The following is a 27293-nucleotide window of genomic DNA, read 5'->3' as shown; positions in this document are numbered from 1 at the left end:
GGGGGACTATTGAAAGCATCTAGAAAAGCTCAAATGTTGGTTACAAAAATTGACAGAAAACAACAGGCAATCATTGGAACCTTAAGATCTTGTATTTCCCTTAAAAATATTCAAGAAATTAATGGTAAATATTAAATATTATTGCTTGAAATATATATAATATAAGATTTATCTTAAAATTTTGGAATATTTAGTTTGCCAATAGGAACTTTATAAGGAAAAGACAGAAAACATCATCTGGTTGCTCAGAGAAGAGAATTGGAAAACAGTTTTCCATGTTTTTCTTTAATAATTACATTATCGACTTCCATCTAAAGCTCAAATTGCATTACGTGCTCGATTGCAATGATGAAGATCTTTTGGAAACTAGCACATTTATCTTGGGTGGATCTGAAGGTGCACTAACAACTTGTACAAAACTGCATTACAATATGGAATCGAAAACAATGTACATATATGTAGGCAAGTGTAGATGGATGAATGGGTGGTTTGGGGCGACTATAAGTAATCAGTTTCTCAGATACAACAGGCTTCTGACTGTTTTCCATTAGGCTGTTTGTGTTTCTCTGTGGGCGTGTGGGTTTGTTTTTCCATTTGTCAAGCTTTTTCATTCAATGCTCTGTGTTTGTCTGCTTGTGGCGAAAAACCATTTAAAGCCTTGCGTTTCGAAAGTGGAATGTTGTAGGTGTGTGGATGATGTGGATTGTGGGTGTGGCTGCGACTCTTGATGGTGTTGAAAGAACAAAAGTCGAGCAAAAGGTAAAGTGGGTGAAAAAAAAAGAAAAGAAAACAAAAACCAAAAATAAGGAAAACCAAAAGAACTGTGTGGTTTCTGGTGACTCAGTGGTTGTGGCAGTGGCTGTGGCAGTGGCAGTAACTGGTGTGGCTTCTGCCGCAGGTGGTGGGTGGTAGGTGGTTGGGTGTTTGGTTAATGCCGAAATGTGATGGCTTCGCCAACTGGCCAACTTACTTGCTTTTCCTTGAGCAGCCGAAGGCGCTGCAGCAATGGCAGACCCGCTCCAATCGGACTGGGCGTCTTGTCGTGCAACTCATCCTTGGCCTCGGCACTATCCGCATCCTTTTCATCCGATCTCACCCGGGACATGCGCTTCAGCAGGATCTTACTGCCACGCGGTGAAGTATTATGAAGTGGCTGCATCTCCAGGGACTCATCGCTTTTACGAGAGGTCCTAAAGGGGGGGGTAGGAAAGTTTGGATTAGTAAAGAAAAACCTCAATTAATAAACAAAATTATTTTCCAGAAAATCTCACCTGGACTTCTTGAGCACATTCCGAAAGCCCTTGACGTCGTGCTTCAGCTTGTCCACAATCTTCTTCGATGAACTATTCTCGCTGCTATCACTCTGATGGACCTGTCCCTGGTGGTGGCTCTGATGGTGATGGGGATGAGCCGCTGCATAGGCGGCCGCCTCCTTGTCACTCTGCGCCTTGGCGTACTTCTTGTTCACGCAGCGCACCTCCATAAGTCGCTTGCGGCCCAAGGTCTGCAGGATCTCTTGGGCGTCCGGATAGTCCTTCATGGCAGCAAGGACATCCTCGCGGGAGAGTGAGAAGAGCTCCGAGTAGCCCACGGAACGCACATCCGCCGTGCGTCTGTGAATGGGAAAACCAGGTAAGTGTTTTTAAAGTAAGTTAAGATAATCTAATTTTATGTTTTTTATAATCAGAATTTACAAAAAATGTGATTGCAGATCGACTAGGGATTAGAAATCAAGCTCAACGAGGTATTATATTCTATCTTGGGACCATTATTGGCTTAGTTATGAGAAAAATACTTTCACTTTGAGGTATAAATTGGGATAAGCCCAATTTTACATTTTCGATAAGGGTTAACATCATCTTCTTTTGCCAAAAATTAGATAGAATTAAGCTTTCCAAGCTTAAAACGTAAGAATCACAACCATAAAATAGATAAGCTTTACATTTTGAACATATTTTGTAGATATATAGGTCCTTGTTAAGAAAGGAGTCCTATTTTCAGGATAATGAGAGACCAGAATAGGACTCAGTTAGTGACCAAAATATTCAAGGCCAACAAGATTTTACATTGCCCAAAACTTCACAAATTGACAGCAAGGAAAAATTAGAACATTAACAGAAATTTTTAAATTTCAATAGCTAGTTAATTGCCGGCTAAGTTTTGAGTGTAAATCGCCAGTCATGGCGATGACTGTTAACTTCAACTTAGCCGTGTGCACTCCGCGGGACTTATAATTCCCAACTGGTTCTACCTCAAATGTTGTGACTAGGGCGCTGTTGGCCGGTGAAAAATCAGTCACGTCATTTTTGTGTGTGTGTGTTTGTGTGGTTTCAGTGCTTCCAAGTGCCTCCAAGTGGTCCGGTGGTACCTTCTATCATATTGGTGGTACCTGGACGTGGCCTCCATGGAGGATGCAGTGCATCATGGACTTTTTTAGATGGCCTTTTGGTGACGTGTGATGCTGTATATATAAGACGATGCCTTCTCTATCATCGGTGGACTTTGACAAGCCGGAAATTAAGGTAGGTGGGAAACTTTTTTTATTTTTACTGCATAAGCCGAGGGGCGTTTTTGGCCCATGATCCGCAGTTTTTGCAAACGGCTTGCATGCCGTCAATGCAATGTGGATAGTCTAACAATAAGTTAAGTTAAGTCAAGCTTGACCGGCTGGGATCAATGCTAGATCCAGTCCAACGGCCCTGAAGACTGCCCTACTTTGGTTTTCCTCCTTTATAGACTGCTGACACTGGGAACTAACTTATGGATTACACACACGGAGATGGTTCCTGGCTGTGATCACTATCAACTTCCACGTACTCCTTATCTACTTTTGTTATTTGGACTCCTGCCACTTCGGACTTATGGTGCACCGACATTGATATGCTGCCCGCCCAGCTGTGATCATCATCATTCCCACTCCCAGTCGATCAGCCTTAGAGACCAGGTACTTCTCCTCTTCATTGATATTTCTCTTTTTTGGATTGTAAGCCTAAATCTGTCTATTCTGGATTTCAGCGCTGGGATCTAGAAACCTCATCGGACTTATGAAGCATCCACAAGGAGATACTGCCCAGCTGTGATGAATCCCAGCTCCATTTCATCGGCATTTAAGACGAGGAACTCCTCTCCTTTTCTTTTTTCGTTTATGGACTGCTGCCACTGTGGACTTATGGACCACCACATGGAGATAGTCCCCGGTTGTGGTCAGTCCCAGTCCCAGTTCATTAGCAATACAGACGAGGTACTGCTCTGGTTTGGTTTTCTAGGAGATACTTCGCTTACTAAGCATAAATCTGTCTACTTTGCATTTCAGCACTGGAATCTGGAAACTTTATCAGACTTATGGAGCACCCACAAGGAGATTCTGCCCAGCTGTGATCACTCCCAGCTCCAGCCCATCATCAAAAGAGGCCATAAACTCCTCCTCTGCTTTCGTTTTTTGGACAGCTGCCACTTCAGACATGGAGATACTGCCTTGCTGTGGGGAGTCCCAGTCCCAGTCCATAAGCGCCATCGAGATCTGGTTCTGCTCTACTTTTGTTTTTCTGGTTTATGGATTGCTGCCACTTCGGAGTTATAAAACACACAAACGGAGGTACTGCCTGGCTGTGATCACTCCCAGTCCATCGGCCTTAAAGACCAAGTACTACTCTGCTTTTGTCTGGGGACTTACGGACACATGGAGATACTTGAATCTGTCTACTCTCTCTTTGGACTATCGTTGGCTTAGGTATGGGAAAAAAAACTGTCTTTCCTATTTCACATGTTAATAGGTAAACACCATCCATTTTTTGCGAGAAAACGTTAAAAACAAATATATCTAATTATGAATGATAGTTCTTGAACCTACTTGTTAAGCCCATCCAGATTGAGGATGCCGATTTCGCCAAAAAAATCACCAGCTTTCATGGTGGTTAGAACCTTTCCCGTCTCACTGAGAACCTCCAGGATGCCATCGGCGATGATGAACATTTCGCGGGCCACCTCGCCCTTCCGGCAAATTGAGTCGCCCGGGGTGAAGATGTATGCCTTCATCTTGAGCACGAGATCGTGAAGGAACTCGGGCTGGCACTCTTGGAATATGGTCACCTTCTTCAGCACACTGAGGTTGACATGTAAGGCCAATTCGGTTTTCAGCTTGTCGGGCAGCAGGCCCAAAGCGGTATTGATGTCACCGCCACCCTGTATCCTGCCGCGGGACCAACTGTAGTCATACCACCGCAGCACGCGACGTTTCATTCCTCCGGGCACCTTAAAAATTGAAGGATATGTGTTACTTAACTTAAGCTACGGCTTAAGAGGAGAGAAAGCCACGTGTACTTTACCTTGTGGTGCCGCATGTAGGTCTTGGCCCCATCCAGCAGGCGCTCGAACTCCAGGCGATTCGCATTTCGGTTCGTTATCACATTGCCCACTTGGCCCACAATGGTGGCGAAGATAAAAACACCAATCAAATAGCTAACGATCGTAAAAATATATCTGCAAAGGAGCAATTCAGGGAGTGGCAATCAATTAGCTGGGCACAAAGTGGTCGCGGCCAATGGCGAAGAGAAAGAGGGTGAGTGGTTTAATTTAATTAGAGAACATTTTTTGTTAGGTTCCTTAAGACAATTAGTCTTAATTGAAAGTTAACTTTCTTAGGTTTAAAATGAGATAGAAATGTCATGAAAATGTATCAAAATTATAACTAACTTTCCACCACCCTTTTTCTCCTCCCCCCAAAAAACACTTTTTGTTTTGCAAGCTCAATCAAAGTTTTCGAAAGCTCAGAGTTTAAGTACAACACTTTCTTGATACATTTTTGGATTTATCTTTTCTGGTAACTAAACAAATATCAATGGAACTGTTCAAGGCTGTCGCACGCTTTCGAAAACTTTGATCTTAAACGTTTTTTTTTTGTTTTGTCTTTCAGAACAGAATGCAACATATCGATTGAGAACTATAAGAGTGTTAGAACGCCAAGGCAGACGAATCGGTGGACAGCCCCCAAACAAGTTGCACATGATATTCGCTGGATTGATTGATTGATTGATTGACCTTGCTAAGATATCGTTGGTTGGATATATGGTATATATATATAATGATCGTACCCATAGCTAGAGCCGAATTGCAGAAGGCGAGATTTAATGCCACGCCTGGGAATTGATCGTGGGCCGTCCACCGAAAAGTTCGGTCTGATTGGTAAGTTAAGTTTGTTAGTTAAAAGAGCAGAAACCCCAAGATTTACCAGATATGTATATCTATTTTTTTTTAGAGATCAACTTACTCTGCATTCGTTTCGGGCGTGGGCAGGTCCCCAATGGTGGTCAGTGTCAGGGTCGACCAGTACAGGCTGCCCAGATACTTGCGCGTCAGGGTGGCATAGTCCCCAGGTCGATACGGATAGACCCAATCACCCTGTGGATTAACAAGATTAACAAGGATTTCCAAGGATATTTAAGGTAAGAAATTTGCACATTTTTTCATAGTTTTAACTTAAGTGTTGAGCCCACCTGAAAGCCCTCCGCCTCGGAGAGTAAAAAATAGAAACAACCGAACCAGTGTGCCAGTATTAACAGGATATGAATTAGGTTAACAACGCGCCATAAATTTGGCCAAACTGTTCTACTTTCTACGATGTAATAAAATCTCACAGATCGATAAACCTATGCAAGTTCGAAAACAAATTAATTAAATTAATTCAATTTTGAAATTCGAAATTTCAAAAACTTACTTTAAAAAAGCGCGTAAAACGCAAGAGCGGATGTGTGCCCATCTTGAGCTGCAGCAAGTCCAATGGTATCAGCGCTATCATATCGAAGATAAAGTCGCGCGAGTGAACATAGTGACAGGCCAGCTTCCTGTCATCGTATACCTTAAGAATCGAGAAAAATATATATATCTTATAGCTAGTCTACAGTATACATATACTCACCATTAGGCCCTGCTCCAGATAGCCTGTGCGTAATTGAACTATTATATCTAAGATAAATACAACATCTGTCATCGAATCGCAGATGAGCCAAAACGTGGGCACAGATTGCTAAACAGAAATAGAACAGAAAGTTGTTTATTCAATTTCAAAAACTTAGAAAGCAGAAACATGGCTAAAATAACACACAAAAATTAAGTCACATTAAGTGAAAGCAGCAGCAGTACCAGCAGCAGTAGCAGGCCTTTCCAGGCTACCTTTCGGTGCGCCTATTTTTATGGCCAGGTCAAGGGCAATTAAAATGGGGGAAATGCAGTTGACAATTGCAAATGTGCGGGCTGCTAAAAACAGGATGGCTATTGCTGGGCTGCGGCCTCAACTACACAGGCTTTTGTGGCCGGGTTAAAGGTCAACACAGTCGACTTTTGTTTGACCAACCGTAGCCAGTTCTAATCTGATGACAAACACCAGCTAACTGGGCCATAAACAAACATTTGCCCAGGCCCAGGCTGCGTGTCTTATAATTGAGTCATTACAAGGCAAAGAACGGCAGCAAACAGATAAAAAAAAAAACAAGAGAGGAGAGAGGAAGGATAATATCATTTTTTGGACAGTCGACAGGTGACCTAGGAATGCTCTTGCCTTAACCATTGCCATATTAAGTAAGATTAAGCGGGGAAAGTGTATTAAAGAAGTCGTGAGGTAGAAGTCATTATTATAACAGAGACCAGGGAACCAAACTTCCATTACAAGCAAACTCTTTGAGGATAATGACAAAAGGGTGTTGCCTTACACAAAGGACGAACAAAAGGCACCTGACCGCCGCTTTTGAAGGGCAAACCGGAAGTTCTAAATGGCAAGTGGTGGGTGGGTGGGTGAATGGTGGTTGTAAGAAACCGTACCGCTGATAAGGTTAACAAGAGAAGAAGAAAATAATCGACTTACCTGCAGTTCAGGAAAGCTCTGCCTCACAATTAGGGTCCATAGATTATATAGAACACATACAGTTAACATCATTAACCAATAGAAGTAAAAATTTTCATCTGGATTAACAACGGATCGTCGTTTCTGCAGATAGCGTCGCCGTCGTTTAACACTCTTGTCGACGTCACCAGAGGCACTTTCTGAACCCGTATCTTCAACAGTTTCCTAGAAAAAATGTTACAAATTCAAATCATTTTATATTTCTAAAAACAAAAACTTAAAAAAAAAGTTTCTAAAAGTATAAAAAACTTAACTTTTCTGTATGAAACTTTCCAACTTACAAAATACTATTGCATAGTTTTAGGCACTATTACCAATGCTTGCAAAACCTTATCACTTACCTGTGTTTCGGGTATCTGTCTAGTCGAGAAACGCTTCAGGAAGGAGTCTTCGCGCTTGAGCGGTGGTTTCTTCTGTATCGCCGATGAGATTTGCACGGTGGTGCGCAGCTTCATCCAGCGCTGATTCGATCGTGTCCTGTTTTTTTTAGCGCGTAGATACAAAAGTTAGTTTGCAAATATTCAAGCTAAGGATTTTGTTTTAGCAAGGGATTGTCTCACACAACGAACTACGATAGCTAATGACTATTTAAAAAGGGTTTTAACATTGAAGGGGACGGGGGGGGTTTTTTCTTAAGAGCGCAACTAAAAAAGATCATTCCAACTAAGCGTGCGCTCACGTTACTTTGGTGCTTGATTTTATTTATAGAACGTAATCACTTACGTAACACGAAACATCAAACACTTACGCTAGAGTTGGTGATGACGAAGAAAGTATGGCTACGGGTTACGGGTTACGGGCTAACAGGTTACGGGTTACGGGTTACATATTACGGATTACGGCTATGGTTACGCATACTTAGTGGCAAGACAAACATTCATAGGAGAACCCAAAAGACCGTAACGCAAACGCACGCAACGGTAACGGTAACGCTAACATTAAGATGAAACGGAAACGCTAACGCACAACGAAACACGAAACACGAAACACGAGGGGAAACAGAGATAGAGAAAGATAAATAGATGAGATACTTTATGTGCATGCAAAATATTATATATATTTCGATATATAGTTATGGATATATATCTAACTAGCAAACGCAAAATGTGTTCGAGTCGCAAACGAAATCAACTCAAATCAAATCGAATCAAATTTAATCAAATGAAATAACAATCATAGGCGTTATGCAATCGACAAGAAATGAGGAAAATTGCAATTGGAAAACAATTTGAGCAGCAGCAGCAGCAGCAGCAGCATCAGCGCAGCGAGACAGAGACAGACACAGAGCGAAACAGAGACAGACAGAGATAGAGAGATATACAGAGGGTAGAGGGGAGTGTATGTGAGATATAAGGAAAGAAGGAGCGGCGGATGGAGGAGGGGGGAAAAGTGAGAAAGTGGAATTCAAGTGGCCAAGAATTTTCCGCCATCGATATAAATAGCTCTCTTGGCCTCGGGCGAAAAGTGTTAAATTGTCTGCCAGGTGAGCTTTTCTCGGTGAAAACTGAAAAGTTTCTCACAATTAAAAAGAAATTAAAAGAAACTAAAAGTACGGTTTTCTTCGGCAATCCGAAGCTTTTGCTTGGTACTCTAGCAAAGTTTTTAGAATGTATAAATTATTTAAAAGAGCTAAAAAAACATTCAAAGTTCATCTAAAGGAGATGCGTTTTCTGACTGGAAAGTCTTTAAACATTATATAAAAACTTTTGAGAATATGCAATATGCTTGAATATATTATTCGTTTTTATTAAAAATCACTTTAAAAGTGTATTAAAGTATAGAGAGTGAAAAATGTTTCAAGTTCTGACCATCAAAGTATAAAATATTGTTGCATACTCCTAGGCAGCTTAAGGAATAACTCGAAATCGACAAGGGCCTTTTTTGTTTTAGCATTTCCCTTCAAAAATCCTCCACATTAATCACATCTAATGTCTTGAAATCATTTATAAAGCTTAAAGAACTGAAGCCTCATCAATCAATAACGATTTTTATTGTCCGTACTTAAGTAAAAATACAAAAAAAAATATAAACCGGACGACGGACCATCAAGGAAGGTGAAACTTAAAACTGCATTTTTACTAGCACTTTGCCAGAGTATTTTGCTACGCACTACGAGCATATACGAACTCGATCTAGGACTATCGTACGACTACATGGATGTGGGATGTTGTGGGAGGGTGGTTTTTTTGGGTTGGAGAAGGGAGGATAGGGATTAGGTTTTACCACTTTAAACTTTTGCTCAAGCCGCTCAGGGTCGCCATTCAATCGTCTGTTCTGCTATAGCATCTAGTACTAGGTTTTTATTTGCATGATGTACACGATGGATGTGTCTAGTTTTATATATATATTTATGTATATATATACATTGCTTATGTACAGTTCGATATTTTGGGGGAGGTGTTGCTGATGCGTTAATTGATTTTTGTTTTTGGGCTTAATTTATGCACAATTATTATTCGCATTCAGCATATCAAATGCCAGGCTACGGAATAAATGTTTTTGTTTTTATCGTTTTTAGGCTTTGCTTTGTTTTAATTTCGGTTTTTGGTTTTTGTTGTTTGGTTTTTAGCTAGTTTTTCATTGGTCTATTTACAGCGGTGGCTAAATTATTACGCATTACGCATACGTCGTGTGGTACACGATGAGGTACGAAAAACGAAAGCGATTTTGGTAGCAATGCAGTTAGCTAAACGAAAGACAAATCAAAGGAAAACAATGATAGCTATAGGTGTGGTTGCCGTTAGTGTGGGTGTGTATGTGTAGTGGTAGTGGTAGTGGTAGTGGTAGTAGTGGGTGGTTGGGTTGGGTGGGCGTATATATCCCCCTAAAATGTTGTGGCTTTATACAGGGTGTTACTGATGCCGGATCTTCGGACCAGTGTCTCTCTGTGGTGTAGTGTAGTTGAGCTGTGGTTTTGGACCTCGGCTCATCGCAACATCGCCCAAAACCCTACACTCGATATGTATACATATATACTATACTATATGCTATACTATATATATATATATATATGTATATATATTTCGGTTTATATATCTGTTTTGTTTTGCTGTTTCTGCGGCCTATTCAAATGCAAAGCGCGCACATGCCGATCATCGTCATTATCATCATCATTTAACAACAGCATGACCATCATCATCATCATCAGCATCATCATCATAATCACAATCATAATCAAATCAAAAGCAGAACAAAGCTATGCGTATCTGTGTGTGTGTGTCTTAACTGTTTGTATCTGTATTTGTTTTGTATTAATGTGTGTGTGTGTGTGTGTGTGTTGGTGTGCAGAGACAAAACCGAGAAATCATAAAAAACGAAAGAGAATAAACTTACCAATCGGAATCTGGATCTGAAGCTCCATCTCCGATACGCGATTTCCTAAACGAGTTTCGAAAGTATTTCATTTTTTTTTGGTTTTGTTTATTCTTGACTGTTTCTTTTGTACTTTTATTTTGTTTGTTTTTGTTTTTGTTTTCGTTTAACATATATATTATATATATCTTTGGTTTTTTTGTTTGCATTTTTGTTTGATTTAATTTGTATTTGTAATGTTTTCGAGGAGGCAAATAGTAAGGAGAATATTCGATAGAAATAGTTTGGCAAAAAGACCAAGTGACAGAGACAGAGGCAGTGGCAGTGGCAGAGTCAGAGTGAGCGAGAGATAGAGATATAGGGTGAGAGTGAGATAGACGCACAAACACACACAAAGTAATAGTTAGAGGGACACACACACACACACACACACTTTCTCATATATTGAAACTAAATGATGTGGGCCCCCCTTTTATATTTTTTTTTTTAACCCATCAGTGCCCAACCCAAACTGAGCGGAAAAAGGCTTGCTGCACGATAAGATTACACCCGCTATACAGAGTCTATATGTTTCTCGTATACTAGATAAACACAGAGGCGTAGGCAGGAGGTTTTTGGAAAAGATAGTTAAAATATCTAAGGTCAACTTTGAGACCCCTTTATACTAGTTATATTGAGACTTCTACTTCTAACATAGAACCCCCATTTAATCAATAGAAAAGTGCAGTTTTAACCCTCTGAAACGTCCCCTTTTGATACGCCTCTGACCCAAAACAAATATAAATGCGTGTACGTGTGCGTATATCTATGGATGACCCCATTGTTGTTTTTGGGGTCAGCTGAGCCATTTGTGGACTTTCGATTTAATATAAATTGAGAATGAGCTTGTTAGTTTTGGCGCTAGCCAATTCCCCGTTTTCGATTCAATTCGATTCGATTCGGTTTCGGGTTCGAGTTTAGGTTCGAAAAAGGTTAAAGAGCTGGGCCTCTGGTATTAAATGGCATTCTTTATTGCACCACAAATCGTCCAGCGAAATGTTAAAGGACTCTCCTTTCTGCTTATGTGTATGTGTGTGTGTGTGAGTGATTATGTGTGTGTGTTATTGGCACATGTGTGGTCGGCTAAAAGTGTTATTGTTTAATGGCTGCATGATGTCCGATTTGGGGGGGGTGGTGGGTTGTTGGACGCCTCGGGTTAACCGGCGATTCGGTTCCTAAGCCGGATTTCAATTAACGCCTCTGCCTTGTGAATTCTCTGCGTTTCGTGTTCCCTGTTTTTCGGTTATCGGTTTTTGTGGCCATCAGGCCGCAGGCCATGACCGTCCGGAATGCTAAACCATTGCGTTTGGTTCCCCACTTGACTGACTGACTGGCCTGGCCTGGCCTGGCCGCACATGGCAGATGAAATAACAATTGAAAAATTCCGTCAAGTCATTTGGTTTTCCATTCCCCTACCCCCTCCCCTACATAGCACTCTGCATTGCTATGGAACAACTTCTGCCTGAGAATAAATTTATAACCGGCTTGGGGACATTTTTCACACCCCGCCAAAGTATGCTACACCGCCAAAGTATGCTACACTTTCTGCCAGCTAGCCAACTGGATTTTTGCGACGTGTCAGGATGTCACGGAAATCTACGGATACGCGCTGGTAAGTAATTGTTGCTTATGAAAAAAAATGCCATAAAACATTGTCATTTAAATGCTTTTCCTTGCAGAATAAGTGAGTGCTATTTTGAAATAACAAATGCTTGACCGGCGATGAACTAAAAAACTGCCAGAAGTTGCCACGTTTCAGGCATCAACTTTGATTGGATTTGATTTAATAAAACAAAAAAAACTGGTAAATATGAAACTTTTAGTACGTGCTCTAGTAGCTAACACCTAACAATTAATATAAAATGTGAAATTTAATTTAATTTTTAACAATCATTGATGTCACTTTATTTTTGTTCAATTAACAAGCACAGGACGCTTGCTAGCAAAAAAAAAGAAACGTGATAAAAACCTTGATAATTTCCAGCCAAGCCTTTTATGAGAACATTAAAAAAGCGTTTTAGCACATAAAGGCACTTGACAAGAGTTGAAAACCCACTTAAAAAACATTCCCGTGACACTTAAACCAGACACTCGCTCGTAAATTCCCCAGCCACTGTGTGTGGAAGAGTTTTTTTTTCTTTTTTGCCAACACCCATTGAGCTTGTATGTGGCGGCTTATTAGCCATGGCTAATACCCCAATTATTTGGGTCATCCTAGTTAATGAGCAACTTGAGCTGCTGACAATGCAATAAAACCGAAAATATCGGACGGCCAACGAACGGATGTGAGCCGCATCTCAAGTGCTTGCTTGCAAATCAAAACCCAATTGCCGGATCGAACAAATGAATTTGATTGCGAATCAGAGTTGCTTGTAAGGGAATTACCTAACCGCACTACGAACTAGGGAGGCTCTTACCTCTACCTTTTACCCTCTTACCCTCTTTATATATATATATATAGAAGGCCTCACTGTGCCAAAAAAATATATAGTTGGTGACATCCAATCGGTCCAAAAGAGGGTGCATAAATTCTAGGTTACCATTGAGTGTATTGTGTTCACTTGGCTTCTACATAAATTTGCAATTTTCTAAATTCAAATTCTTTGTAAGTTGTCAGTCAGAAGGCAATTTCCCATTTTGCATCCACAATGCCAAAAGAGAGATGGTAGTGGCGATGGGCGGTGGGCGGTAAGAGGGTTTCTGTGGCATTGGGCATATGCATAGGCGCAATGTGGGTGAGTCTAAGCCAGTGGCGTAGGTTTGCAGTTCTTAATGTCAAGAAGGAGAGGTTTCATTAATTTCAGATTTTTAATTTACATAAATCCATAAATAGCGCTAACCAGTTAATAGTTCTGCTGAGAAAGGGTTATGGCAAACCCCCTACATACGCCGCTGTGTCTGTTCTTTTTCCCATTTTAATGTGTGTGCAAGTGTGTGTGTGTGTGTGTCTGCTGGGTGTATTTGTGTCAAAAGTTCGCCTACATTGCAGTCAGCAGCAGCTTAAACATATCGATTCAAACGCGCACACTGACAGAAGCCACTTTAACTTTGCCTGTTTGCTGAGATTTTTCAAGCAAAAGTTCCACTTACACCCTTATAAGTATATACTATATGTGTATGTGTATGTGTGTGTTGGTAAGAGTAAGTCTAAGTGTGTGTGTGTGTGTGTTGGCTGGCATCAACTTGTTTAGCTGAGGCAAACTTTTTAAGTTGCCCTTTGCCAAAAATGAACCGAAACTAGAACAGAAAGTGGTAAAATGTCTACCCATCCAAGACACCTCATTCCCCCCGGTTTTGGCTACAGTCTTACCTACCCACAGTCAGACCATATACAGTATAACATATGCATATGGCTAAATGGAATGCAAATGCCCCGCGCCCCAGAAAAGGCATTCCAAAATGAGTGGAAATTATGAACGTGGAAGGTTAAAGAAGGGCCTTCAGAAAGTTTTCTAAGCAAACTTATCGAGGCTTAACTGTGGAGTAAGAGAGGACGGGGGGATACAGATAGACACAGATCTGAAGTAGAGCTAGAGATTGGGGTGGGGGGGGTATAGAGTTAGCGAACGGGCGAGCAGGCGATTTTTGAGTTGAGTTCAGTTTTAGTTCAGAGTTGAGAGTTTTGAGAGTTGAGAGAGGTCTTGGCATTCGCTTACACATCAATGATATATGGTTTGGTTATATAATTAGGTTACACATAGGTTCATACACTACGTTTTCGGATTAGTACGTTGTTAGATCAAGAGAGAGAGAGAGAGAGAGATAGACAGAGCATGAGATAGATCGATCGATGAGCGTTAGTAGGTGGGGTTAGTACACGGATCGAGGACTTCGCTTTCAGTGGTTATGATGGTTGAGGTGGTGCTGGTGTGGTTAGCAAGAGCCAGGATTAACTCTCGCCGTCACGCACACGCACGCAAAAAGAGTTTATACACACACACACACACATATAAATATATATGTAAAGATGCACAGAGAAAAAAAACGGACTACGATTTGAGATACATTTTGGCCATCTCATCTCAGTTTGTTAATGTTGTGATTTTTGAGTTTGATTAAGGAAGTTAAGGAAGTGATATTGATTATGTTTTTAGAAAGTTTTTAGAGCTTTAATTTATACTTTTAAAGATGTAAAAACTAAGTTTAAAACAGTGACTAAAGTTAGTTAGTATTGACTAAAGCCAAAAAGGCCTTCAAAACAGCAAGAAAGGAAATCCTAAAACCTTCTAAAAACGAAGAATAAATCTAATTAATATCATTTTTGTTAGCTATATTTTGGTTTTTACATTTAAAATTGTTTAAAAATATTAACAAACTAATGATTATAAAACTATTTCTTAATTTTAAATATTTTTTTTAGCCAAAAAAATTAAAGTTTTCATCACACCCTAAGGGTTCTTTTTTCAAATCTCTTTCGAATGTCAAGCAGCAAATAGTTGGCCAATGGTAATATTTTTTTTCTCTGTGCAGTTTAGTTTTAGTTTTAGTTTTTTTAGTTAACGCTAGCAAGAACGCGATAACGCAATATGGGAACACAGATAACGGGGGGATTTGTGGGTGGCAACGTTCCTCTTGATCCGCCTCAGCGAACAGTAGTAGGCCATCACAGCTCGCAGGCTCTTCCATTTCGTTGTCTGCTGCTGGCCATTCGAGGCGGATGCAGATGTGCCGCAATGAAGGCGATCCTGATCTTCTGCTGATGGCATTCCTAATGCCGCCGATCCAAGCTCTTCGGGATGTTCGCTGATGAACGAGGAGAGAGTCTTCATGGCTGGCAATGACCGATGACCCAATGGGGTGCTGGCACTCTGATCGGAGGACGGACTGTTCACATGTAGACGCACATGGCGCCGCTGACGGGCCTGATGCGGATGCGGATGCGTATGCGGATGTTGATGCGAATGCAAATGCGGATGCGATTGCTGCTGTGCCGGCGTCAGTATAAGTCTATCCCTCTCTGTGTACCTTAAACTACTGTTAGTGGTGGTGGTGTTGGTGGTGCAGCCACAGTGGTGGTGGTGCAGCTGGCCACTGGCCAGTGACGAACTGCCGGATCTATATATATTTTTGGTATATATAGTATGTTCATGAACCGATCGAGCGATTGCGAAAAGTGAATACTCTGGATTATAGCATGCTTGGGGTAAGGGGCACACGGCTGCCACTTTTTCTAAAGTTTAACTTTAAGCCTTCTTCTAGGAAAGATTTTATATTTGATTTATTTTCTACTTAAATTTGAATTTAATTCGAGAAAAAACAAATTGGGAAAAAATCTACAAATATTAAGTAAGAAATTCTAGAAAATGAGAAGCGAAAAAGCAGGCAAAAATCTAAGCAAGTTTTTATTACTTTTTTGGTTTTTCGGTTTTCTTGATTAAATTGTTTGCTTTGTCACATTAGCATTCTGGAAGTGGCAGCCGTGGCTCAGAGTGTGGTTGTCGTGGCGGTGGTAGTGGTGGTTGGTGGTTTTTCATGGCTTCATGGTTTCATGGTTTCATACTGGAGTGGAGCTGAAGAGCTGAGTGTGCCCGAAGATTAGCCCAAAGAGCGCGCCAGGGCAGCGCATTAGGCCAAAGAGTTGTCAACTCTTGTCCCCTGGGAGAAGGTTGGTTGGTCGGCGGCTCATCCTCAACCTTTCTTCCGCTGCCTTTGTTTGCCTTTGGTTGAGTTAATTAATGAAATCATGTACACACACACACACACACACACTCTGACAGCCTGATACTGTGACACCCTGACACACTCTCACACACACACACACACACACTGAGACAGCACGGACATGGGCAATCCCGGCTAATTGTCATTGCTAATTTCCTTTTTGCCACCACAAAGGCACAATAAACACAAACAAAAGTTTGTGAGTGTGTATGACTCTGTGTGATGGTGTGTGTGTATATGTGTGTGTGAGAGTGTGTCTGTCTGAGTGACAGCTCCATTCAACTGCAAAAGCAAAAAAGTTGAAACCACAATCTCAACATTTACTTGGGAATCGACTACTCGGACAGTGCGTTTGATAGCTGTAAGGCGGGGTAAAGTAAAGTAAAAATATTAAAAATTATAAATTTTTAAGTTATTTTTTTTTTTTTTAAGAAATTAACAATATCTTGTTGATAAACTCATCAAATTTATATAATTATTAAGAAAATATGAGAGGAAAACTCATTATCTTTACAGCCATGAAACGCACTGTCCCCCGTATCGAGCTTCCTTTAGTCGGATCTAAGACTCCTGATTAGATTAACCAAAAACCCAAACTGGAAACTTTTGAAGTCCCATTCGGCATTCGCATTCACATTCCCCCATTCAGATTTCAATTCCCATTTCGCAATGCGAAATGCTTTGGCTCCGAACCGCAAGGATTCCCATGGAGGACGTTGTTATTCAGGGGCGCTCCATGAGACAGAGAGTGAGAGAGAGAGGGGGTAGGGAACTTGCTAATTGCTAATTTAATTTAATTGAATTCTTTTTTTTTTTGTCTTGTTCTTGTTCTTGTTCTTGCTCCTTACGGCTTACGTATACGGATGCGAGTACGGATGTGATGTCGCTTACGGTTGATCAAATACAGAGTACAAAAAGCTGTCAAGGCGAGCGAAGCCCAACAAAGTATGCTACACATTTATCAATTACGCTTACGGCACGTGTCTATGTATATGTATGTATGTATGGTAGTTACTGCACAAGTATGAGTGTGTTGTATAAGTGTTACTGCTAGTGTTGGGTGTGTGTGTGTGTGTGCTTGTATTGGTATGCGGACTGCATGAAAAGCAGAGCCGGATTATGTTTATGTGTTTGGTAACAACTTGGCACGATTTGAATAAATCATCTTTGTTATGCTCCTTTTCGTGTTTTCTCTTTTTTTCTCATTTTTTACTTTTTACTCCGCTTTCAACTTTTATTTTACACGTGTTAGGGTGGTGTGCACTGAGCAAAAAGAGGGTTCGAATTGCAAAGACTGAGAGATGGCCCTTAAAAGTATGCTAGGAAATTAATGAAAAACAAGGAAAATCAAGCTCCTTGTGTACAAATTCTGGGTAATTCTTATAAAAATCTTTATTTTAAATTTAAATTTAATAAAATTTACTAATAATTACTTTACTTTAGGACTGAACTATGGAAGAATTCTGCCAGATTTAAGTTTAAGAGGTAAGTAAAGTCATTTTATACCTAAAATACAGCAAACTTTTCCCATTAATAACCTCTTTCTCTTTCAGTTTACTATCCCAGGACTTCGTTTTGCCCCCTTCTTTTTGCTCTGTGCCCTGGTGTGGGTGTATTTTTGCTTGACCTGTGAGTGTGTGGGTTTTGCAAATCGAACTTACCGCTGGCTGGGACTTTTACTGTCCGAGGAGTGCGCCGCACTGTTGTTATCATCATCGCGTACCATCTTGTGGTGCCGCTTATGATAGCCACCGTCGCTGGGACCAGCACCACCGGATCCACCGCCGCCGCCGCCGGGTCCACCCGTTCCACCGCCGCCGCCGCCGCCTCCACCGGAACTACTAGTGCCCGTGGGACTGATGACGTCCGTATCGCTATTGCAGTCATGCACCTGACGGGCCACATCCTTGACAAACTTGCCCGCTTCGTGCTCGTGGGCTTCCATCTGCAAGGAAGGAACCAAAGAGTAAGTTGATGGTATTAATTAGGCTTATTGGGATTGCTATCGGTATGGCTATGCCTATGGCTATGCCTCTATATATACTCACAGATATATAGATATAGTTATATATATAAGTTAAGCCGACACCCGGGTGTCTCATCAATCGCAATTGAGCGCATCTTAATTGCTAATTATGCAAATTCATCCTGAAACAGGGCCAAATGTCAATGCTGTTGTACAGCAAAGGTCCTTGAAGTAGGTCAAACTTAGGGTAATTTGGGTAATTTTGTAGAGTTCTAATAGTTAGCTCGGAGAGGGAGAACTAGAACTAGAACCAGATTAAGGCAGTAAGTCTAGCTAAGTTGCGGAATTTAAGATGAAAGAATTTGGAAAGCTACTGCGCCTTGGTTGTTTTAACTTGTCTATCAGTAAGTGTTGTTGCTATTCCTATGACCACTACTGTAGATATATATATATATAAACCAGCAGCGCAGCATCGACATTCGACATCTGGAAATGCATCTGGCACTGGCACTGGCACTGAGCCTTTGCCATTTTGCCCCACGGTGCATTTTAAATCGGATGATGTTGACGATAATAATTAAACTTTGATTTGATTGCTTGTGACACGAAAACTTGGCCAACTCTGAGCCTTCAGGTGAGTTGCCTGATGGGGAAGAGGACGTTGTTGGTTGTTGAGAAAAACTGAGACTGAGACTGGGACTGAGTGGGTGGAAAACTGCGAAACGAATGGCAATGGCAGAAACCAACCATGAGTTCTGCAAACTTTTGCCGAAGCACGCTGTTAAAATTTAAATATTGCATTATTGATTCCTCTCGGAATTCGACGAGTACAGAAATTGACTTAAAGCGAAACCTTTTTTGCTTCATGAAAATGTTAAATTAAATGAAAAACAGAAAAGTGGGAAAAAACAAATACGAAACAGTAAAGGGAAAAACTCTCTGTTAATATGAAACAGTTTCAGTTTTACACCAACTAAAGGCTATCCAATGGCTTTGTCTTAAAGGGAAAACATTTTTAAAGCATTTAAAAACTGAAAAGCCATACATTTTAATCCTATTAAAAAGGCTGATAACCTTGGTGTTAACTTTAAAAAATCAAATTAGAAATATTAATCATCTTTTTTTTCACTACTCAAAAATCAATAAGACTTAAGGGAAGGCAAATCCCAAGCAAAAGCAAAAGCCAAAGGCAATTATTAATATCTAATGCGCATGATATATATTTTACAAAAATCAATAGGAATTAAGCAAAGAAAAACTCATCATACCATATAGCTGTGGAAAAGTGTTTTCCCTGTTAGAGGAAAAATCAATAAGAATTATCGAAGACTAATCAGGGCATCGCAATTGCAGTGGCAATAAAAATCAGAGGAAAGCCACTCAACTTGGCTCAGTGTCAGAGACCACTTGTTAGCCCCAAAAAGCATTATTAATTTAACACCAAATATGGCCAAAAAACAAACTTTAAGCCAGCCTTGGCTGGCCGCAAAGTACTTATATAAGTACTCGAGTGCCAGAAACTTGAAAGCTTCGATTTGACCATTGGGACAGATTGACGGTGTTCGTGTTCATATTCCACATGCCACATGCCACTTGCCACTTGCCACCCATCCTTGAAACCATGTATAGATGTGTGTGTGTGTGTGTCAGGGGGGTGGTGTGTATATGTGTCCGTGACAAAACTGGCTAAATCCAGTCGAGGGTTTCAATTTGGCCGAGGGGTCTAAATAGGGGAAACCGCATAACATATATCCAGCGGGATTTGTACGCCGTTCCCACCAATTAGTTGACAAATCGGTTCACTGCCAGTTTAAGCTTCACTTGTGAGACATACACACACATACACAGGTACAGTATAGGTCATAAAAATAAAGCTAAACAAACAGGTAAAGTCTTCTATATAGCATACTTAACAGGTGTATAAGCCATGACTGACTAATAAACTTATTTTTGCTTAGAAATTATTATAAATAAATAGATTTGGTTTGGGAATAGCTATAGAAGCAAACTATTTACCTCTAACAAGACTATTATTTATGTCCCACACTGTATATATCATATGTATATATATATATAGAGCTTCGATCCGTGCCGCCAGCAGCTGTCTCCCGTGGACATGGCAATTAAATGCGCCACAAAACTTGATTGGAATTTATTGTGGTTCTCAGTTTTGGGAATCTGTATTTGCCTCTCTGCTTCTCTGCCTCTCTGAATCTGAAACTGAATCTGCCTCTCTGAATCTGAAACTGAATCTGCCTCTGAATCTGGCTATCTGCTGGTTTGATAGTCAAACTGTTAAGCTGCCCAATGCGGTCTGAGAAGACTACTCCATAAATAGTTATGGCCATAAACTATTATAACAGGCTAAGACAGTAGCCATTGATAAGTCATAGATATAGAAAGATATATCTTTCCAGTCCAGTAACTAAACTTTTCCCGATATTAAACCTTGATTTTCTTTAATGGCTTTTTGCGTAATTTAGCCCTTGCTAAACTTACTCTTGCAGCAGGCGGCGAAACTATTTTGGCCAACGCTTTCGAAACTAATTTAATAACTTTTCAGTCAGTTTGGTAAATTTTTTAATGAATATTCATACTGATCTAGGGCTTGAGGTTTTACTTTTATTTTGGGAAATTCAGGTAACTAGTTTAACGAAGTTTCCATTAGGTAGTTGCTTGAAATTATGTGGACAATGCTGGTTGGTAATTTTGGCTAAAGAGTTTGAAGAGGTTTCAGTTTCAAAATAGATTAAAAGTTATGCTTGGACAATGGGTTAATGTTTTTTGTAACTAAGATAAGTTAAGTTAGTAAGTTAGGGACTAGAATGTTATATTAACTATATTAACTACATATTGACTTATTAAGAGAGAGTTTTCTTCTTGGTCTTCCCTCTAAGATTGGCATTATAAATCATACTTAAAAACTGCCCAGCAAACAAGCCATCAAAAAAGGTTACAAAATAAGTTTAATGTTTAATTTTCTTTGGCTGCCATTTCAGTATTTTTCCCCAAGTCCAGCCTGCATTTAATGGCAATTTTCTTGAATGGATTTCCAATATTTATTTACAAAGAAAGAAAATGCCGCCTTTTTGTTACTATTTTTAAGCAGCAGGCGAGCGGACGGCTATGGCCTCAATTTGCTATGGAATATCCATATTTGCGCTGCCCTTCGCAGGCAATATCATTAAAATGTTGCTACCATGGCCAGACATAACAGTAAAAACCATAATCAAAAATGTTTAAATTTTATGCCTTTGTTTGTCACACAACATTAATGAGTGGCAAGGGCAGGGAGGAGATTGCTGGAAAAGTGATGGGGAAATGAGGAAAGCAAAAAGGGAAACACACAGAGGTGAAGATGGATTAAGTTTCGTTTTTTTCTAATTAATTCTTAATTAAAGTGAATAAATCTAGAAAGAAAGTTAATCTAAGTTATTTGAAGAGTTAAAAAGCCTAAAAAAAAAGATCTAATTTTCATATAACTAATCCCTTTTTCTTTGCAGTGTACTTTGGAATACATAACCGAGGCCCGAGTGCCAGAGATTGTCCTTCTGGGAAACGGATTCCAAATCGTACTGTGTTTGGTTGGGAGATGGAGGTGAGAGGGTGGTGGTGCGAGTGAGGAATGGAAACACAGAACTCATGGTACATCAAGGCAAAGGGAGATGGACTCACCGTATATAGGCCCGTTGCAGTGGCCCCCGACGACGAGGAGGATGCCGCTGCCGCTCCAGTGCTGCCGTAGTTGAGCTGTGAGTGATAGCCGCTGGAGAGGATCTTCTTGTGTGCGGATGCATGCGCCCGATACGCGCTCACGCTCAGTTTCATCCTGACATCCACTCAACCGGCCTTGCCCGCCCGCCGCCCACGCTGGCGATACGTGGGCGTGTCCCTAGTCCGTGTGAGTGCTGTTGCTACTTTTTTCCTTTCCCGTCTATGTCTATGTCTATATCTATGTATCAGTGTTGATGTCGGTGTCGGTGTCGGTCTAAGTGGGCGTTGTTTCCGTGGGCGTGGTAGCTTCACTGATGCTACTGCTGCTGTATTTGCCACTTGGATTGCTGTTGCAGCTTTAATAGCAAATTTTTGCTGATGTTGCTGCGGTTTCTGGTCCTGTTGCTGCCGCAGCTGCTGCTGCTTTTTGTCGATTTTATTGCAATTTCTGATGTGGCAATAATTGCTGTTGCTGCTACTTGATCTTTGTGCTGCTGTTGCTGTTGCTGTCGCTAGTTGCTAGTTGCTACTTCTACTAATGTTGCTGATCTTTCCTTTTGCTAGTCAAGAACTTTAAGATGAAGTTGCAGCTGCAGCTGGTGTTGTCTTTAGTTTTGCTATTGATGTTGCAACTGTTTCGTGTTGTCGACTATTGTTGCAACTATTTATGTTGCTGCCACTGTCTCTGACTCTGACTATGACTCTGCCTCAGCCTCTGCCACTGTCTCGGCAGCTATTGTTGTTATGCTCCTTCCGCTGTTTTTGTTACTTTTAGCAGCTGCTTTTGTTGCCGTTGCCGTTGTCGCTTTCAAGTTGCGTTGAATTGGGCTTAATTGAGTGCCCACAGGCGTCTGACGATGACGACAAGGACAACGAGGGCGACACCGTTTTGAAGCGGAGGGCGTGGCTGGAGGTGGGGCCCGGGTATTCGTTTTGCGTTTTTGGAAAGACCGAAAGGGCGGAGGCGAAGGGGCGGTGGCAAAGAATGTCGACACCGAGAACTCACACACACAAAAAGCAAACTTTTTATTGCCGCCTTCGGTGGCGTTGCTATTGCTGTTGCTGTTGCTGTTGTTTCTGGTTGTGATGCGAAACAAAGACAAAGGTCCCGGCGATGATGGACTGGTGGCCAGGAACCCCGGGAATTCGTACGAATTCGTTGGTCCTTGCTGTGGGGACCGTTGCTCAGTTTTAGTTGGCCATAAACGATGAAGCTGCCATTGAGGCATGTAGTAGCTGGCTTTTTGTCGTTGTCGCTTTGGAGCTGTGGCGCTGTGCGTGAGCCACCTCCTTTCTGGGGGGGGTCCTTTTTCAAAGCTTCTGTGTTTCTGTGTGTGTGTCTTTTTTCCAGGGGGCGTGGCTGCAGTACCGTTGTCAAGCTCTCGCTCTTTCTCTTTCTCTCTAGCTCTCTGGAGGATCCTTCCCTGTGTTCGCTTTTAATTGTTTGTAATTTGGTTTTTAGTGCTCTACGGTTGCTTGTTTGTTTTTGTTTTTGTTCTTGTTGTTGTTGTATCTTTTGTTCTTAAAGTTGTTGTTGTTGTATGATTTGTTGTTGTTTTTGTTGCTTTTGGTGTTATTGTTGTTAAGGCCTCATGTCACTTTAGTTACAAGTATCTGTAGCTGCCGCTGTCGTTTCCGCTCGTAGTCGCTGCTGTTGCTGCTTCTGCCGTTGCTGTTGCTGTTGCTGTTGCTGTTACTGTTGTTGCCTGCAGGCAGGGAGGAAAACATTTAGCTAAGTAAACATTAAAGTGAAAATTAATTAAAATGTCTAACAATTTAGTTGCAAAACACAACACCCTCACACCCACCCTCACACACCCCCATTAAATGTTTCTGAACGAAAACGTTTTAGTTTTCAGTAAAATTCCAAGAGCCAAAAGTCGTTTAAAGGGCAACCACAGCTTCCCTCAAAGGTATTTGCCATGGCAAGCAGTTACACAGAGAGAAATTTAGGTATTAAAAAGATTTATTAACTTAAAGAATGACTAAAAATTAAGTTAATATTATTAAATCTCCGGAAAAACAAGCACTTCCCCTTAAACACAAAAACTTTCCAGCCAAAAGTCAACTGCAATGAATAATATTAAGGCAGAAGGAAGAAACTTGACCAATAGGTGGCGTGGTAGGGGCTTCGGCACTAATAAATAAAGGTAAAAGAGAGAGAGAGATGGGAGATGTCAGATGACTGTTGGCTGTTGGGTGGCCAAAGGTGAGTCCGTGTGGGTCAGCAGAAAGCAGAAAGTTCATTAACTTTGCGGCAAGTTTGATTTGTTGCGTAATTGAACCTTTTCGCACGGACAAGTTGCTTAACTATCAGCCGCCAAGGTCGTGATTGATGGCCAATGATTGACTGGGAAACTGTGCTGGGGAATTATCTAATTAGTGATAGCCATTTGACCCCAATCAATCATTACGATTAGCCTCATATTAGCTTGTCAATCGGTGAGGCTTTGGTTTTTTTTTCATCATATAATTATTAAATATGATTGCCAGGTGGGAAATACTAAGTAAAGGTGGTTGAAAAACTTATATTAGTTAGGGTATTTAAAGAGTATTAACCATCAATCAATATTTTTCATTTAAGATCTGAAACGGAAACCATAACGTATACGCCTGGTGATTCCCTAATGAATTACAATCTTTGAGGAAATCGAGCGTAAGTTAATCGACTTTCATTATTCAGCTGTTGATTCATTCACACAAATTATTCCAGATCCTAAACCGAATCCAAATCAGGCAATCAATCGGGCATCATCGCCCACTCAGTGACGCACTTACTCCGTGGCTCTTTTCGGGGAAACTCAAACACTCGACACTCACTTGGCATTCACTTGGCATTCTCTTGGCATTCATTACATCATAGACAATGCCCCTCGGAAACGGATTTTCTTATGACCAGCAAGGACGTTTTTTTTTTTTTCATATTTAAATCAAAGGACTGAGTTTTCATGTCCCCCCCAAAGAGAGAGAGAGACTCCTTGACATGTCGCAAAATTTAACAGAAAAGTGTATGAGTATAATCGCTGCGGGTAACAGATATTGTCGGTTGATTTCCGCGGATTTCCATGTTGCCATATTTGGCAAGGGGAAAGGAAGAGGGGGTAGACACTGCTTAGAAGCTGGTAAACTGGAAACTGTAAACTGTAAACTGGGCTTTTTCGCAGACAGGATACGGCGATTGGCCATTAAACTCGAGCAATTACAACGCTGAATCCCATGGAGCCAAAGGCAAACATTCAATAAACGAAGATGTAAACTAAATAAACGAAGATGGAGGCCAGCCAGGCGCTACTGACTTTCCAGGGGCTTTTACACTGAGAGAAAATATTAATATTTTCATGATTTTAAACGAAAAAAGAAGGTAAGTGGGAATATTATTAGGAAAATCAAAATAAATGCTGGAAAAACCTAAAATTTGAAGGGTTTTGAGGTAATTAAAAATCTGAAAATCGAAAAAAAATGAAGAAAACTTAGTACAAATTTAAATTATTATACAGTTTAATATTAATTAAAATATTTTATTAATATTCCAGCTTAAAGCTAACAAAAACTAAGAAGTTCAATGGCCAAAGACCAACTTTCTTCAGGTAAAACTTCATTTTTAAGCTCTTAAACCTTCTCAAGACCTAAACTAAAGTTTATCATATTTTCTTCACAGTGTCCTGGCAGGCTTTTAATTCATTTGGAAGAGTCGATGGATTGCACCTGTTGGCATCTTATATACACACACAGCGATGGCACATAAAATGTAATTATAAAGCATTCAAACATCCGCAAAGGGACGTAAAAACAGCCAGAGGAGCCTTGGCAGGGCAGAAGTGGGGCAGCCAAGGATAATGGAGGAGGCCAGAGGTCCAGGAGATATCGGGGAGGTGAAAACAAAGTAAGAGACTTAACACTTTGTGCGAACGCTTAACCAGCTTAAGGAGCCCAAGGAGCCGCTGCAAGTTTTATGAGTTTTTGCCTGGTCAGGCAGAGGCAGTGCCCATCGGCACTCTCTATAGCCGATATATATATACGCTTTTGTATATATATATATATATATATACATCAGCTATATACGTATTTGCGCATTTTTCTACATAAAACTCAATGAAGCATCCACTGACTGTCGGGGAGATAAAGAAGAAACTGGCAGCGGCTGCTGCTGATGTGGCTCCCTCCCTACCCCTCCCCCCACTGCTTTTCGCCGACCCTGCCGATTTCAATTTCAAAATGTACGCTCCATTGGGCAGTGAAGGAAGACACACCCAAACCCAATGTACCCCTCCTTTTGTGGCCACAAGAACACTCACACACCCACTCACACTCACTCACACATACAGACAAAAAGTGACATTAAAAAATGGTAGCCACTTGTCAGGACGAAGGAGCAAAGTAGTAGTGGGTAAGTGAGAGGGAGATGGGAGAACGGAGAAGGGGAATGCGAATATTTATCAAAAACTTATCGAGGAAGCTTTGTTGCTTTCACAGCACCAGCGGCGGGGTCACGCGGCGTATGCGTTATGTAAAATTCATATTTAAAGCCCCGTCGCAAAAATCAACAAAAAAAAACAGCCGACGCATTTTGATTGGCTTTTTTTTTTTTTTTTTTTTGTTTTTTTTTTTTTTTTTGGTGATTCGTTGCTTAATTAAAGGACACGTGTCCCGATCCGACATTAAAATGCATGACATTTTCTATTTCTGCTTGATTTTGCTCTCTCTTTTTGTATGGCCATTTGTTTGCTTTTATTTTTGTTTGATAGACGCTGGCTGGGGAATTTAAATTATGAGCGGTGGTTGTGGGTTGGAAGGAGGAGAATAAGAACAGTAGAGGTGAAGATAATAGGGATTTAAAAAGAAATAACAAATAATTAAGATGGATTTTTAATATATTTATCAGGGAAATGTAGCTGAAAGTTGTTTAAATTTTGCAGGAAAACTAAAAAAATACCTTTTTTTAGCAGCCCACCTTTGGGTTTTCAACTTCTTATTTGTTAGAAAACAAAAATTAATATTTAAAACCCTACAAATTTTTCTAAAAATCTGATTTTTTAAGCATTTTAGCCAGCATTCTACCAACAATTGTGATGAACTTCCCTCTTAAACCCCCTAAAAAACCTAAAAAAGTTTAACAAAAATATTAATAAAGGGAAAAAGCATATATAGGATGGCCCACGGAAGATTTGCTTTTTAAAATCGCTATAAAAATATGAATATTTCCCAATTTTCTTCTTCGTAAACAGCAAACCTTCTACTAAATCTCTGACACCTTAACAATGACATTCGAAATGTGAAAGTCAAAATGATAGATAGTTCAAAAAGCAAACGCTACATGGGCCACCCTGTACAAGATACTGTACGAGGTGTGTTCAAAAAGTAAGGTGACTTTTCAAATTTCGCGGGCAACATATTTTCGATTATCGTTTTTTTTGTTTTGTTATATTGGTACACTCTTCCCTAACATCTGTACCAAGTTTCAATGGAACATCCTCTTTTGTTTGGTTGTGAGAGGCGTAAAGGTACAAGTTGTTTTGCGAGCTCGGCGATTTTTTGCTTTTTTCGGTCTTGGCTCGTCTGGGCTCTTCCATTGGGACGATTGGGCTTTGGTTTCGATATCATAACCATATACCCATGATTCGTCACCAGTTATGACCCTTTTGAGTAAATCTGGGTCGTCGTTGACGTCATTCAACAGCTCTTGAGCGATGCTCATGCGACGGTTCT

At 40.7% G+C, this 27293-nt stretch overlaps 1 protein-coding gene across 4 annotated transcripts in view; it reads right to left on the bottom strand.

Annotated features, from left to right (window-relative positions):
• LOC108110035 (protein Teyrha-meyrha) overlaps positions 1-21717 on the bottom strand; it is a 32735-nt gene extending 11018 nt beyond the window's left edge. For 2 of the 4 annotated variants that reach the window (XM_017218885.2, XM_041817715.1), the window contains exons 1-13: positions 21549-21717; positions 17569-17852; positions 10229-10273; positions 7237-7372; positions 6857-7060; positions 5915-6022; positions 5714-5854; positions 5493-5645; positions 5267-5397; positions 4326-4479; positions 3851-4251; positions 1272-1613; positions 971-1190 (exon numbers count right to left, since the gene is read on the bottom strand). In XM_017218885.2, coding sequence (XP_017074374.1) covers positions 971-1190; positions 1272-1613; positions 3851-4251; positions 4326-4479; positions 5267-5397; positions 5493-5645; positions 5714-5854; positions 5915-6022; positions 6857-7060; positions 7237-7372; positions 10229-10273; positions 17569-17852; positions 21549-21701 — 2472 coding nt within the window. In that variant the 5' untranslated portion in view covers positions 21702-21717. Of the gene's footprint in view, positions 1-970; positions 1191-1271; positions 1614-3850; positions 4252-4325; positions 4480-5090; positions 5175-5266; positions 5398-5492; positions 5646-5713; positions 5855-5914; positions 6023-6856; positions 7061-7236; positions 7373-10228; positions 10274-13824; positions 15302-17568; positions 17853-21548 lie in introns of those variants that run through there. The other 2 variants (XM_041817716.1, XM_017218886.2) reach the window with 2 other exon arrangements.
• Positions 21718-27293: the final 5576 nt, after the last annotated feature.

The sequence above is a fragment of the Drosophila eugracilis genome, unplaced genomic scaffold (assembly GCF_018153835.1).
Source record: "Drosophila eugracilis isolate 14026-0451.02 unplaced genomic scaffold, ASM1815383v1 contig_1858, whole genome shotgun sequence".
NCBI lineage: Eukaryota > Metazoa > Arthropoda > Insecta > Diptera > Drosophilidae > Drosophila > Drosophila eugracilis.
The sequence above is the reverse complement of the archived record's forward strand: the minus strand, read 5'-3'. Positions and strand labels throughout refer to the sequence as shown.